Source organism: Tiliqua scincoides, chromosome 2 (genome assembly GCF_035046505.1).
Source record: "Tiliqua scincoides isolate rTilSci1 chromosome 2, rTilSci1.hap2, whole genome shotgun sequence".
In the NCBI taxonomy this organism is placed as follows: domain Eukaryota; kingdom Metazoa; phylum Chordata; class Lepidosauria; order Squamata; family Scincidae; genus Tiliqua; species Tiliqua scincoides.
The window spans coordinates 159,118,001-159,133,391 of NC_089822.1; the positions used below are offsets into that span (position 1 = coordinate 159,118,001).

General features: G+C 46.0%; 1 protein-coding gene across 2 annotated transcripts in view; it reads left to right on the top strand.

Moving 5' to 3' along the window:
* Nucleotides 1-8,676: 8,676 nt before the first annotated feature.
* MGAT5B (alpha-1,6-mannosylglycoprotein 6-beta-N-acetylglucosaminyltransferase B) overlaps nucleotides 8,677-15,391 on the top strand; it is a 201,172-nt gene continuing 194,457 nt past the window's right edge. For both annotated transcript variants that reach the window (XM_066616601.1, XM_066616600.1), the window contains exon 1: nucleotides 8,677-8,744. In XM_066616601.1, the coding sequence (XP_066472698.1) occupies nucleotides 8,677-8,744 (68 nt within the window). The remainder of the gene's footprint in view (nucleotides 8,745-15,391) is intronic.

Sequence of the window (15,391 nt, forward strand, 5' to 3'; positions counted from 1 at the left end):
TGGTCTTCCTAAGTGAAAACCAAGCAGATGCTTAAGTTCTTTTTTGAACCAGTGCTTTAGTATTACATGGCTTCTCTTCCAGCATGTATATAAATGTATGCCATATATACACAATAGCACATATTTATCAGGGAATGTTCTGGGAATGTCTAGTAATTGTTTTTCCCCCCTCTGTTGTAACTTGAAGAAGTGTACTGTATTTATGGACTTGAAATGATCTGCTTGTCCTGTCTTGTGACTTCATGATGTGGTAGAGGTGACACATGTGTTATGTGTAGGTGAAGGTAATTCTGACTATCTAATTCTTTTCTGCAATCAAAATTAATACATGCATATGTGCATGAGAGAAAGATTGTGCTGACTTGGTCTATACATGCAGCTGTGAGATGGGAATGAGGTGTCAGAGGCCCGAGGTGCATAGAATAGGCCAAACTATTTAAAACTGCAGGTGTGGAATCACATGTTTTAAGGTTCCCCTACCAAAGGAAGGCAGAGGTGTCACTAGGGTTTGCCTCATGGAAGAGGCAAAGCTCATTTGAATGGAATTTGAATTTGAATGGAAGAGCTCATTGTGTCACCCCCTTGATGGACCACCTCCCGTATCAAACCATACAGAATAAATTACAATATCGTACACACAGCCTAAATGCAGTGGCATCATAGGGTTGGTGTAACCTTCATTAACTTCATTTATTTAAATATATAACAGTACAGGTCACCCAACAAATCAGTAACCAACAAAAAAGCAGTGGCCATTTGATGATACTCGCACAACCAAATAAGAGTTCTAGCACTTTCTGATACTGGAAATAAGAGCTGACTCATACTAACACTTTATTGGTTGCCTTCTGTGTCATAATAATACCTCATTGGCTGTTGGAACAATCAGTCTTAAAAGTTAAGAAAATCCTTTTTTTGTTGCATCCGGCAGTTTTCCTTTTTTGGTCATTTGGCCATAACCTTTGACAGAATACAGATATTTCAATGTGGTTTGTTTCATTGCATTCTGCATTAAATTACACATCAAATGATATATAACATGATAGTATTATTTGAAAATATCAGGATTTCACAGTATTGATCAGTAATGGTGTCACCCCCTCCGAGTGCAGCACCTGGTATGGTCTGCATCCCCCACCAGCACCACTGTGGAATGGTCCAGCCTGAGTTAGAGCCTTTCTCCTAGATGTGCTAGTATTTGAAATGAGCACATGTGAACATTGTGTCCCCTGCCCAGGTAGCCTGAAGTGAAACAGTTCACTTTGCCACCACAGGAGCATACTCCTTCATTTGATTGCCTATAGACCAGGCCAGTTAGAGGTAGGACAGCCCTCCTATCTTAAAATAATGGGCTCTGAAGATCAGCTTGTGAATATTGCTGCATCTTTTCTTGGAAGATGCCAACTGTAAGTTTGCTTTCCAAAGGTAATGATAGTAATCAACTCCCTTCCATATTGCTACTCTGGGCAAAAAAAAAGTCTTTGTTCTGGCTTGTTAAAAGGAAAGCCATTTTCCTACATCCAGCTTTCATCTGTTCTGAAAACATGAAGAAATGTCTCTCTTCATCCTTATTATCAAAGAATTGCAGGTACACTCATTTCCCTGCAGCCCCAGGATTTGCTTGTCACACAAAGCATGGAATATGCTTTGGAAAAAGACAGGACATTTTCTTCATTCTCTCCTTCCCACAATTAAATAAAAATTCCCTGAACTTTAGGCCTTTATGTCTGCCATGCCATCGTCATGCCTACATGTTGTTCTTTCTCCTTCCCTACCCTCCAAGCAATTAAAGGAACAGGAAATCACATTTTGGGAACAAGGTTTATGGCCCACTACTAGTAGGGCCTGATGCTGCCAAAACTCCTAAGACTAGTGTTCCAGCAGTGTAAGGTCCTTTATGACTGTTGCAAAGCACACCATGCCATTCAGCGTGGCCTGGTCACCACTGCAAGCAGTGAGAGATTGGGTCTCTGTCCCCCAGTGCCAGTAAATCAGCATGGGGGCATGGAGAGGGGAGGAATGGGATAGAGATGGGGTCAAGAAGGTGGGTGGATCAAGGCCAGGAAGGGGGTGGTAATGGCAGCAATGGTACCACTGCAGGGATGTGCAGTCAGGGAGGCAGAGTCTCTCCTGTTGTACTCCAATGAAAATAGCCTCAGCCTCTCTTTTGATTGTGCATGCGCCGCACCCAGTTTCTGAGTGATTGCATGATCACAGGGGAGGCTGAGCTCTCATCTGTCACAGCTCTCATCTCTCCCTGTATAGAAACTAGATCTGTGGCAGTGAAAGTTCAACCACTGCTGTGAATGCTATGGCTTCTGGGTAGGGTGTCACTATACAGGAAGAGACCAGAGCCTTGTGGCTCAAACAGGCATGTGCCTGTTTGGTGGTTTGAGTTTGGTGGTGTGGTTGGTGCCAGGACCTGCTCCTGCCTCTCCCTCTTCTCAGGTTCAGGAGATGACAGTACCGGAGCATGCTGCGGGGAAGACTGTCTGGAAAGAGAAAGGTACAGAGCAAAACCTCCTGGCTTGGCCTCCTCACTCTCCATGGAGTTGCTTTTTTGGGGGGGGGGGGGTCTTGCATTGTTCCTGTTGTTCTCCCCTTGGATGCTGTTTGGCACAGGTCTCCACATGCTCCAGCTGCCACTTAGCAAATGCAAAGACTGTGAGAGTAAATGCTGTGAGGATGCTGGTGGGCTGTACAGCTTATGGTGACTAATGGAGGAGGGAAAAGATTTCGGCTGAGTTGCCTTATCTTGCTTCATATTTCTTGCCCTCTCCTTTCAAAACGGAATGTATGCTGTTGCCATGCCATTCTCTGCCTGTCCTCTCCTTCCAATTGGTCTAGAAAGAAAAAAGGAGCCAGAGAACACAATAGCAGCTGTGCCAACTACCTGCCGCCAATTGGGAAAGAAAAACTGAGGCCCTCATTGGCTCCTCTTGTCCTCTAAGCCTGAGGTTTTCAAACTCTCCGGGAGTTTGAAACCCGCAGTAAGTCTTTACAGGGGCGGGGGGGGGGAGGCAGCAGGGGCAGGGGGAAGGCAGCAACGCGATCCCCAGGTTCGCTTCGCTCAGGGGGCTGCAGGGACTGGGATGCACTCACCAGTCCCTGCAGCAGCCATCCCTGTGTGCAGGGAGCCCTGTGGGAGCGCCTGCAGGGCGCCCCAGGTCAGGGAAAGGGAGAGTGGAGCAATCTGCTCTGCCTCCGCAAAAGCGGAAGCGGAGCGCAGTCGCCCCACTCTCCTTTTCCCTGACCTGGGGAGCCCTGCAGGCGCTCGCGCAGGGCTCCCCGTACACATGGACAGTTGCTGCAGGGACTGGAGGGTGCACCCCAGTTCCTGCAACCCGGTCAGAAGGGAAAGTGGAGCGATCGTGCTCCGCTTCCGGTTTTGCGGAGCAGGGCGCGATCGCTCCGCTTTCATTTTTCCTGACCTGGGGAGCCCTGCCAAAGGTCGCGCAGGGCTCCCTGTACCCCCGGGAGGCTGCAGGAGGCTTGGCCAAGTGCACCCAAGCCCCTGCAGCCCCCCTGAGCCTTCCCCCTGTCTCCTGGCTGCCTTCCCCCTGTCTCCTGGTTGTCCCTGCCCCTTAAGGGGGCAGAGGCCAGGACCCACAGGCTGGGGCATTGCGACACCCCAGTTTGAATACCACTGCTCTAAGCTCTTGAAAGTGGGACCCATGTTGCAGGTTGGGATTGGAGATGAGTCCAGCTCCTGACAAATTGAAGAACAGTAGCATAAGCAATCCTAGCCAGTTGCAAATTATGCAGCAAATGTGATGAATTAGGCTATGTGATGTCATTACTGAGGTAATGAATTAGTGAAGCAAAAGTTTCCTGCATCATGGGAATCCCAGGGTTCACATGGTGAAGATGATGATGTAAAAAACACACACACTACATTGCAATTTCAGTTTGGCCATGTGTTATCTCATGGGGTAGATGAAATCAGTGGATACTGAGAGTATATTAGGGTAATGTTTATGTAAATGAATAAATGAACAGTTTTAAGGAATGTTCAGGAATCTGACACACTATTTTTGCAAAAACCTGAGTAGTTGCAGTTCAGCCCTAGTAAATCAGTTTCCAAGATGCCAATGCTATTTTTCACTTTTAACTGATACACATTGGCCTTAATACTTTTATGTAATCCTGGACATATAATTTCAGAGAGAGAGAGAGAGAGAGAGAGAGAGAGAGAGAGAGAGAGAGAGAGAGAGAGAGAGAGAGCATATTGATGGTGATAAGTTCATAACAAAGAATCTTCCATTTGTCTCCTCTTTGTTTCTTTATTGTCTGCTTGGGCTTCATTTCTGAGCTGAAAGCAAGCCTTGCACATCCTGCCAAGTTTTTAAAAAAATCTAATTTCCATACGATAAAAGCTGCTCCATGATTCTTCTTTCCAAGCTGATGTTCAAGAAGGTTTCCTCCTAATAGTCTTTGAATCTGGCAATCTAGCTCTGTGACCTTTCAAAGCACAGGGGATAGCTGATACTGGCTTTTCTTACAGAAGGCACACGGGGCAGCACACCTGCAGAAAACTCATTTCTTCGTATATCAGACAACTTTGTCATGCTGGAAGAGAACATAGGCAGTGTGGACTGAGAAGAGATATGCAGAGACGTTTCCTTTGTTTTGGCTTTGATCTCTGTGACACTGGTTGAAAACATATGTTCTCTCTCTTAGTATTTATGCAGACTTCAGATCTGGACTCTCTCATTCTGATGCTTGTTCTGCTTGTATTGCCCACACCACCTCATCTATGTCAATCATCCCTTTCCACTGAGATGGAATCTTGCTGAGTCTGAATTTAGAGGACTATGTCCAAAGAGGAACATCTGTGTCCCTGCATACAAGAGAAGTGTTCAATTCCCACCTCTTCTTCTATACTACCCAACTATGGCAAGGTCTACTTAACAGTCTGGTTCTATATTCTGGCCTAATTGAAGTTTCTGAACATTTTTAAGAGGACTTTATATAATTCACTGCAATAATCAGAACTGGACATGTGAGAATACGCAGGTAACTCCCTAGCTCATGGAAGCGTTCTTCTTGGGGCAAAGAGTATTCAAGGGGTGGCAGTTGATTCACATCAGGACCATACCAGGAGCAAAGAGTTAAGAATTAAAGAGTTGGGGTGCTTGTGGGAAGCTCGATGAAAGTGTTGACCCAATGCGCGGCAGCAGTGAGGAAGACTGATTCCATGTTTGGGATCTTTAAAAAAGGGATTGAGAATAAGATAGCCAATATTGCACAAATCTGTGGTAAGGCCACACCTGGAGTATTGCGTCTAACTGTGGATGCCACATCTCAAAAAAGATATAGTGGAAATGAAAAGGTGCAGAAGAGAGAGACCAAAATGTTTACTGGACTGGGGCACTTCCCTTATGAGGAAAGTCTACAGTGTTTGGGGCTCTTCAGTCTCCAGAACAGGGGTCTCCAAACCCCGCCCGGGGGTCAGATGCGGCCCGTGGAAAGCCTCTATCTGGCCCGCTGCCAGCCTCTTGTCCCCTGAAAGTCTCTGGCTCACTCAACTGAACATGACCAGAACTGTGCTCTGATTGTGTCTAGAGGGTGTTCTGAGGGCCAGAGAGGTTGAATGAATGAGCCCATTCATTCATTCATTCATTCATTCATTCATTCATTCATTCATTCATTCAAGTTCCATCTCAAATTTATTTATTTAAATTTTATATTTAAATTATTTTTCCGGCCCTCAACACCACACCAGATATTTAATGTGGCCCTCTGGCCAAAACCGCTCTAGAAAAAAGGCACTGGGGATGATTTTTGAGACATACAAAATTATGCAGGGGATGGATAGAGGGATGTTCTTTTCCCTCTCACCCAACACCAGAACCAGGGAGCATCCACTAAAACTGAGTGTTGGGGGAGTTAGGACAGACAAAAGAAAATATTTCTTTACTCGGCATGCAATTAGTGTGTGGAACTCCTTGCCACAGGATGTGGTAATGTCATCTGGCCTGGATGCCTTTAAAAGGGTATTGAACAGATTTCTGCAGGAAAAGTTCATCACAGGTTACAAGCAAAGATGGGCATGTGCAACCTCCTGATTTTAGAAGTAGGCTACCTCAGAATGCCAGATGCACAGGAGTGGATCAGGATGCAGATGTCTTGTGTGCTCCCTGAAACATCTGGTGGGCCACTATGAGAAACAGAAAGATGGACTAGATGAACCTTTGGTCTGATCCAGCAGGGCTCTTCTTATCTTCTTATGACCGCTACCCTCAGGTTCCAGTTGTGATACAGACAGATTTGAGTTTCTTTTGGCTGCTATTTACTGAGTAAAATACTTGCCAGCTGAAGGAAATGTTTAATGTCTTGTGTGGTTTGGCCCTAAGGTCTTGTCACGCATGGGGTTTTGGATAGTGGGACTCTGATTTTTGATTCTGTGCATTGATCTATGTGCAGCCTATACTGATTTCCCACTGGACAAATGAAGGATCCTACAGTGTAAGGATGTGCAAGCCCATAGACCAGTGGTTCCCAAAGTCCTACTTGGACTTTGGGACCACAGGTGAGTGTTTGTGGGGGTGGGGCCTGGGACGGAGGAGTGTTCCAACAGAGCTGCACCAATTGCGGTGCCATGAGAACCCAGGGGCTTTCCCCCTTACCTGGGGAGGGGGTTCTTGTGGCCTTGGGGAGGGTCTCCAAACATTGCTACATTTGGGGATCAGAGCACACTTCCGGTTTTTGCGTGAAAACTGGATGCGTGCTCTGATCCCCAAATGGAGCAATTTTCAGCATTTGGGAGGCCCACAGAGGGGACCTCCCCAAGGCCAGCAGGACCTGCCAGGTAAGGGGAAAATCCCCTGGGTTCCCGTGGCACTGCGATCGCTGCAGTGCTACTGGAAAACCCGTTACTGGGCCACTCCCCTTAAGGGGCAATGGCCCACTTTTTGTTCTCGCAATGATGGGTTGCGACTCACCACTTTGGGAACCACTGCCATAGACAATAGACGATCTTCCTTATTTCAGGAACTGCCCCCCCCATGTCTCTAGGAGCAGCTCCATGCAGCCACCTATCTTGCCTTTAGAGCAGGGGTGTCCAAACATTTTGACAGGAGGGCCACATCATCTCTCTGACACTGTGTCGGGGGCCAGGGAAAAAGAGAATTAATTTACATTTAAAATTTGAATAAATTTACATAAATGAATTTATTAGAGATGGAACTTATATGAATGAATGAAGGTCTTGCAGTAGCTCAAGGCCTTGCACAAAGCAAGGCCAGCCTTTCCTTTTCTGCCACTGCTGCATCACAGATGTGAAACAGCAAGTAGTGGAGGGATCTCAGGTGTAGTGGAGTAGTCTCCACAGCTCTGGTGAGAGGTTGAACAGTCATCTTCATGCTGCATCGGGCCAGCATGGGCTCCAGCAAGTCTTTGGAGGGCCAGAGGCTCACTGGAGACTGGGGGCTCCCCAAGGGCCTGATTGGGAGCCCCTGAGGGCCACAAGTGGCCCCCAGGCCGGGGTTTGGGCACCCCTGCTTTAGAGTGACCCTTTGAATTAAACACAACTGTTAACCATTACAAAGCTCTGAACACAAGTGTAATATGCTCTCTCAGATCAGTTTTCATCAGTAGGCTGGCCAACATGCTCTGGACTAGCTGGAGTTTCCAATCACTTTTCAAAGGCGGATCCACACAGACATCATTACAGTAATCCAATCTGGGGGCGACGGTGGTGTGCATTGCGATAACCTGACCTCTTTCTTTCAGTGTCTTCCCTCAATGTGTGGAGGGTTGCAATTAATGGAATAAAGGCATCAGCCTTCATCAGTGCTTGGTGCTTGGTTAGACCTGCCTTACAAACTGGAAACTGACATTGAGTACTGGCTCAGTGCACCACTCTCAGCTAGCTCCTTATACGCAATTTAATGGAACAGACAATCCCTACAGATTCCACTAGATGGCCCCCAATTCACAATGAAGCATCTTCCAGTTCTTGCTTGAAGCAGTGCATCCTTCCCAGATGGAAACAATGCAGCCTATTCACAAGACTAAAACGGAGTGTTTCGGATGGCCAGGATGATACAAGGCAGCTGTTGGGCTGGGATGGAGCGGATCCCTTTAACCACTGCATCTCCAGCTGTGATTGGGAGGCGTCTCACAACTAGGAAACCATCCCAGGAAATGGCACTTCCCTGGAGGTGCTGAAGGCTGTAGAGGGAAAGGACCAAGCCTTGACTAGAGGATTTTGGTTAAGGTGGACGCTGAGCAAGGGGAGAGAAAGTGGCTGTGATGAAGGCACCTGTGAGTAGAAGCGCGTCTGGGTCCAGGTGCCACCCACCTGGTCAGCAGTGGATTTAATTCCTGGAGAAAGGAGAAGTGTTATCTTGGCTACCGTCTGCATCCAAAATGTGACTGACAAAATTGTACAAGCCACCACTACCCAGCCTTTCTCTGTGTGTTCCTGTCTCTTTCTCTCAAAGCAGACATCAGTTACAGAAGAAAATAATAGGAAGAAACAGAACACCTAGGAGGGCTACAAAGATCCAATTCTTTGTGCATATGTGGATTTATCGGGGCACTTCTACATTCCTTTTCTCTACACATCCTCCAAAAGCCTGTAGCCATGAGCTCCTGATTGGACGTAGCAAACACCCACTTTCTTGCTTTCCGTTTATTCCCCCCCAAAAAACAAAAACAAAGTTTTGAACAATGATTACAGTGAATTCTGATGGGAAAATAATGATCAGAAGATGTCTCGTCACCTTGAGGCCTTTTAGGTAAAGTTCTCTTCTATAGCTTTCTGTTTGTGTTTACAGCTGGGGGGGGCACTGCTTTCAGAACTGCATGCTGCCAACTGTGCTGCTGTCTAAAGGAGAATCCATTTGTGAGCAGGTCAGGCATAGAGACGAGTCTGCCTTGAACTTGCCTGGATGGAGGTGAATGCCAGCCAGCCAGCCAGCCAGCCAGCCAGGCATAGGGTTCAGTGACTTGCTCATTATTCTGGGATTTGTTGCTGTTAGTTTAAGATATTCTGGTGCTAAGCAAATTCTTGTTGACATCTGTAGCTACGGAGAGATCAGTACAATTTTATGCTTTGGGTATCTTAAGATTTCTTGGTGTAAACCGACTGCTGAGGTTATTCTAGGTCTATATGCGTCTTTCTAAAGAAAAAAGCTCTTTCTTGTAGTTGTTTCTTTCAATGTAAGCCATGTATTTCTGTTTCTTAGTACCATGGCTATAAAGATTGAATGGTTTGTGTTAAAGCAACTGGTATGTTCTTATGCTGGCCTTTGTTTTAGGGCTTTTCTCTTGTCTCTCACATCAACACTTGGGTTCTTTGCTCTGGTATCTTTTTACCCTTCCATATGTTGGTGCTTTTTGGTTTTTAAAAATGATAAAGGGAATCTGAAGCTTACTCCTTGACTGCTTTCAAATAGCATACTTTTTGTACCATTAAAGGGCCAAAAATGAGAGAGACCATGCTCACCAGGAGCAAGGACCAAAACAAAATGCTATGAGAAGAGAAAGTGACTGAACTTGTTACAAGTGGAGTTTGAAGCACATTCTAGGATGCTGGGCTTGTGCCTTCTGAAGTGGTTGAGTGTTGGGGAAGGGCATGGAAGGATGTGGTGCTGCTGCTTAGACAACTTCATCCTCTGTACCTAGCAGTAGCTAAGCATCTAGTACTGAACCCTCCAAAAGCAAGATTAGGGCAGTGTTTCTCAACTAGTGGTACAGGTACCACTCGTGGTACTTGAGGTGGTATCTGGTGATACTCATGGGACCCCTCGATACCTGCTACCCAGCAGTGAGACCAGGAACATGACACAACAAACAGTGGTAGGAGGCTCAACTCAGCAGTCCTAAAGCATGCCTTTCCGCACTCAAAAAAACCCTCTTGTCCACCCTGAGCCTCTTGCTGGTGTTTGCATCTGACCTCCCAGCCCAGAAGGAGCTGGTGATGATGTCATTGCCAGTTACTTCCGGTGGTAATTTGAATAGGTGGACCATGTGAAGTGACATAGTGGAAGACAAACGTTGAGAAACACTGGACTAGGGTATCAAAAGGATATACTGAGATAATGACATCTGGCTACTCTAGAGTTTTCTCCAGCAAATGGGATACTGTAATATTGCATAACATTACATAAGAGGCTGGGCATCTTTTGGAAGGGAACCGTAGTGTGTCTTGGTCATGGGACTAGGCTTGGCTGCTACCACTTCTGCTTGACGTTTGGAGTTAAGTGGCTCTGTTGGCCACTATTGGTAGCTATTCCAAGCTACCATCCCATTTGCTTGATGCCAAAACCAGCAGTGATCCTAGCTGGCAAGGCAGCTCTGGCTCAGTTCAGTGAAGATGACAGAAAGCGGGTCAACAAAAGTTCCATGTCTGCCCACCAGCTCTGCAACAGCTTTATCTCCCAAGCTAGGAATACAGGTTTGTGGATTGAGAAATACAAATAGAATACCACTCTAGGGTGAAGTTTGTGAAACTATGGGCTGTTAGTCAAGGCTGTCCAACTGACCAATCTCATCCATATTTTATTTGAATCTGGTGGGACTTACTTCCAAGGGAGAAAAGTCCAAACTAGACATAACGTGATAGATCCGTGATCAGGATTACCTGTGTTTTAAAAAATGCATTAATTAGCAGTCCCACAAACTGCTTTGAAAACTGGGACGTGGCAGCAAGGGAAGTGGGCATTAACCCCTTTCCTCCCACACAATTTCCCTGATCTCCATTGCCCACTGAGACTTCTACTGGCTCCTAAGCTAGCCTTGGTCTTGAGTCCAGAAGAGATAATTAGTTTCTTTTTTTAAGCTCAGCAGAAAGCTAACTATGATTGTAAATCATTAGGATGGGTGTATCAATAGGTACATTAATGTATCATTACACTGGATTGAAATATTATATAGGTATTTCAGGCAGATATAGCGAGGGTTTACCTTGACTCAGGATGGGGGAGTTCCCGGGGCAGTGGACAGGGGGGAGGGAGAGAGGTGGACTGGGCGCAGGGTCAGCCGCACTGACATGCACCCATATTATAGCCCCACCCAACTCTATTTCTGCTGCTGTTACACATCTTGGACTTATTCCTACAAAATAGCAGGCATAGTTCTGAAGAATCCCATGGCAGTGGTGGAGGTTTTCCCCGGGCTAAACAGTAGTTTACAGTAGTAAAGAGTAGTTCACTTACTCCAAGGAGACCTTTCCAAAACACTCCCCCCCTCCCCCATGGATGTAGCACATGCTATGTTGGTGTGGCTACACTGGTGGCGTGTGTGTGAATTTAAGCAGGATTGGTACATTTGGATAGGATTGTAGCTGGGCAGTTCAGTCTACTGCAGCTCCCCACGTGGCAATGTAGCAACGCCAGTGCAACATCTGCTGAATCCCATGACGAGTTTTGGCTTTGAGAGGCTTCTTTGGTATAAGGGGGCATTTGTTCCCTTGGCCCAGGGTACGGAAGCCTCTGTGGGCCCCAAGGGTCAACTCTGACCTGCATCAGTGATGCCATTGGCACAAGTCCATGATGGCCACAGTGAAGGCTGATCAGGCCTAGGAAGGGGGTCAGGATTTGGTGGGTACTGCTGCCGCTGAACTCAACCCATCCTGGGCCTAATCTGTTCACCTCCCTGCTCCAGCTGCCACTCTGGTCTGCCCTCCTTGCCTCCCTCTGACCCCATACGTGGCCTTACCTGAGGCGGCAGGCATCTGTGGTCCATTGCCACTTCTGGCAGCAGCCAGGCCATGCTTTCCAACTAAGTTGCATTGCAGCAGCCAAAAAGCATGCGATTCCAACACCTTTAGGACTGGGCTGTGAATGTAACATGATCTACATACCATCTCTCAGGTAGTCCTTTGTAAAGATGATGGCCTAGAGCAGGGGTGCCAAATTCATTTCATCCAGCCGGTCAAATGGTGCCTCCTGAGGGGCAGAAGTGATGTAATTAAACAGAAACTGACATCATTAAACAGGTGATGACCAAAAATAAGTGCTTTTTTCTCCCTTAGGAACTCATTAGCCACAAATGACAGAAGAGAAAATACACAGATCTTTATCAAATTTTCAAGACAGCGAGAGCTCAATTATCATGTGGGCTGCCCTTTTAACCACGTTGTTTCTGGCTAGACATCATTTAGTAGCTGAGAGTTGCTTTGCAAAGTAAAGTCTCAGCAGAATCAGCACTGCTGAAAGGGTGGCAGCATGATAATTGGGCTCTCCCAGAGCTGCCCTTAAGGCAGTGCTGCTTTTGCTAATGTGTAACTTTGCAGTTCAGCAACTGAGAGCAGCCAATGGTGATGTTGGGATAGCCCAACTATCACATTGGCCAGATAAAGAGCTTGTGTGGGGTGGCCACATGCAACCTTCCTGTACCTCAGAAGACCTGGAGGCTGCCAAAAAACTAGAAGTGCCTTTCAGAAGCCTCCAGGAGGCCTCTCCATGCCTCAGAAGTCCTCCTGAATATGACTGGTAGGCACTTCTGGTTGTGTCCAGGAGGTCTCTGAGGCCCGCCAGCTGCGGGCTGCACACCTGCATAGAGTCAAGTCTGCAGATGCCAAGCCCACAGATAAGGGCAACTCAAGGCAGAATTGCACAGAAGTAGGGCATAAGATAAATAAAAATTAAGCTGGGTCCGTGGGCCATTTGAGACATTATTTGTAGGGAAACATCTCAGGGACTTTTCACACAACTTTTTAAGATGTACACACCTACAAGTTTTGAAATACACACCTCAAATACAAAATGCAAATTTGACAATCATTTATTTAAAAGCTTGCCCAAGTATGCAGCTATACGTGTCAGAATAGAAGACTGTGGTGCCTATTACTACACTGGTAGTAAACACAGGGGTTTGATGCTGTATGAGACAGCCCTAAGCTGTTTTCCAAGTATGCTTTAAGTGTATAAAATGCAACGAATATGTGTATCCTAAAGGTAAGCTCTTCAGGGAGCCATGGTTGGCTGCATTTCTGCTTTGAGAATACTCACACATCAAAGTCACATGGAACAGTTGTATGTAAGCAATTGACTCCACAATTTGGGGCCTGCTACGAAAACAAGTTCCATTCCTGATATGGTTATGGTTAAAAGTCATGGCAGTGCTGACTGAATGGATGCAAGATGATCCCCACAATGGGGTTGCGTGCAGAACTAGGAACTGGGAGGACGACTGTGTTTCAGTAGCAATTCACGCGCTGTGCCAGTTGTGTCATGGACTATACACAGCCATCAGCAAGCGCTGTCACTTCCTTTCATGTTGACTGACACTGGGCTTAATAGAACAGCCGGACCAAGCTTATTGTGCTGAGCTGAAGGGTGGAGAGGGGACTGGCATGAGGAAACTAGTTTTTCCGAATAGCTTTAAGGCCTGAAAAAAGTTGATACAGTTTCCAGGTAACCTGAGGGTCAATTCTCACATTATATACTTGTGCACCTGAGTCTCTACTAGTATATATAGAGATGGGACTCGTTAGCTTGGGAAGGCAGCTCATCTGAGAGAAGGAAAACTCTGATCCCAAACCTCCACTGGCTTGTGGCTGCATCCAGTTACGGAAAAGGCTTCAGGAGTCAACCTCAAGGCAAAATCCGGAGCCGGAGTCCCTGAGGCAGTTCATGGCTGAACACAGTTACGTTCTGGCAACTCCTGCGAACCAACTGTACTGGCTTCTGCCTTTCCATTGGACCATTTCAGCAACTTGGAGAGGGGGGATTTGCTGCATGGGTAACAGTCTATCCTCCATATCTACTTTACCCAGGCTTTGCGCACTGGAGAGGACACTGTTCCAGAACCACCATTCAGAGCGCGATACCATAGTCTTCCAAGACTGAAGGATGCCAACAAAAAAAAATCTGTATTGTTAGAATGACTATGCTCATGTACCCAGGGTTTTGGTCCCCATATCAGAAGGAATCTATGTTCCAGCATACACACTTGGAACACCCACACATGTACCATCAATGTCTTTACACTCCTTGCAACCTTTCGAAATGCATACAAGGGCAGACAGAACTGTAATTGAAAACACAGCCCAAGACCAATTTCTGTCCTTGGTGATGTAGGTCAGACCTGGGCCAATCTGGAGGATCAGCAATCCAAAAATGAGGTGGCAATATAGTGACTAACCACATAACATGCTGCTTGAAAGCCATTTGTGCACAACATACACAGCTCCAAGTGTGACAAAAATGCAATAAAATGGCTGTAACTCAGCAGAGTTGTATTGCAACACTTTGCCAGAAAGCAAGACTGCTGGAAAAAACAGGAAGAGACAACACCAAACCTCTCTTATATGTTTGAAAAAATGATCTGCTGTTTTTTCTTTGGGTCAACTTCTCTGTGTGAAGATTGGCAGAAGAGCCAAACCAAAAGAACATGGTTTCCAGATCAGGGATGTATGGAGTGCCAGGATATAGCTGTATGTTATTCTGCAGCTATTAGATGCGGAGAGAGAGGATGCTTCCTGTGACAGTACTCACCTGTACTTGTTCTCTAAAACTTCTGTATTATTTTTCCACTGCTAGTGCACAAGGCTGTGTACAGTGTTGTTGTTTTTTTTAAAATCTGGTGTTGTGCTAAATGCACTTCGGTTATAGTGGGAAAAATCATTCCCTGCCTTTCTTTTGTGTGTATAATATGTGCAGAGAATTATAATATGTATCTTTAGGCATGTTGGAAATGGACATGTGTAAAAGTGGAAGATGGAATATTTTCCATAGGAAGTGGCAGCAAACGATCATTGTAACATTTTGTTGAAGTGTGGTCTAAAGAATCTGAGCAGAAAGATTAGTCATATTGAAGGATGGTGTGAGCATCCCTGGTCTCATTATTGTCTAGTGCTGGGCCTTAATCTGCTCTGCCATTTCCAGTCCTGCTCAACCTGCTATTGAAAATCCTGGAAAAAGAAGAATTCTTCTATAATTAAAGGTATTTAATTAAAGGCAAATTCTGACATTATTTTGCACTGTATTATTTTGCTGTAGTGCAGTGATTCCCAAACCTTTTAGCACCAGGACTCACTTTTTAAAATGACATACTATTGGGACTCACCTAGCTTTATGAGACTAAAAAATTTTTTTGCCTTACCAGCTCAAGCCTCTGGTTTTATCCTTTTTATCCTTGGGAGGGGTGCCTTATGGGGTATTTGTTGAGCTCCACATTCATCAGATCAGGACCATTCTGGTGGCCTGGTGTTCCTCTTCACCAGACCTTTGTGCTACTCTGAGATCTACACAAGGCATGTTTGCATTGAGTAAATGCACATGTGTGGATCAATTTCACAGCCTGCCAACAATTAGGATGCAACCCACTGGTGGGTCGTGACCTACAGTTTGGAAAACACTGCTTTAGTAGATTTCTTACAAAGACTTTTAGCCCTATTCTACCCCCTGCAATGCTATAGCATGCAGCTGCCTCCCAA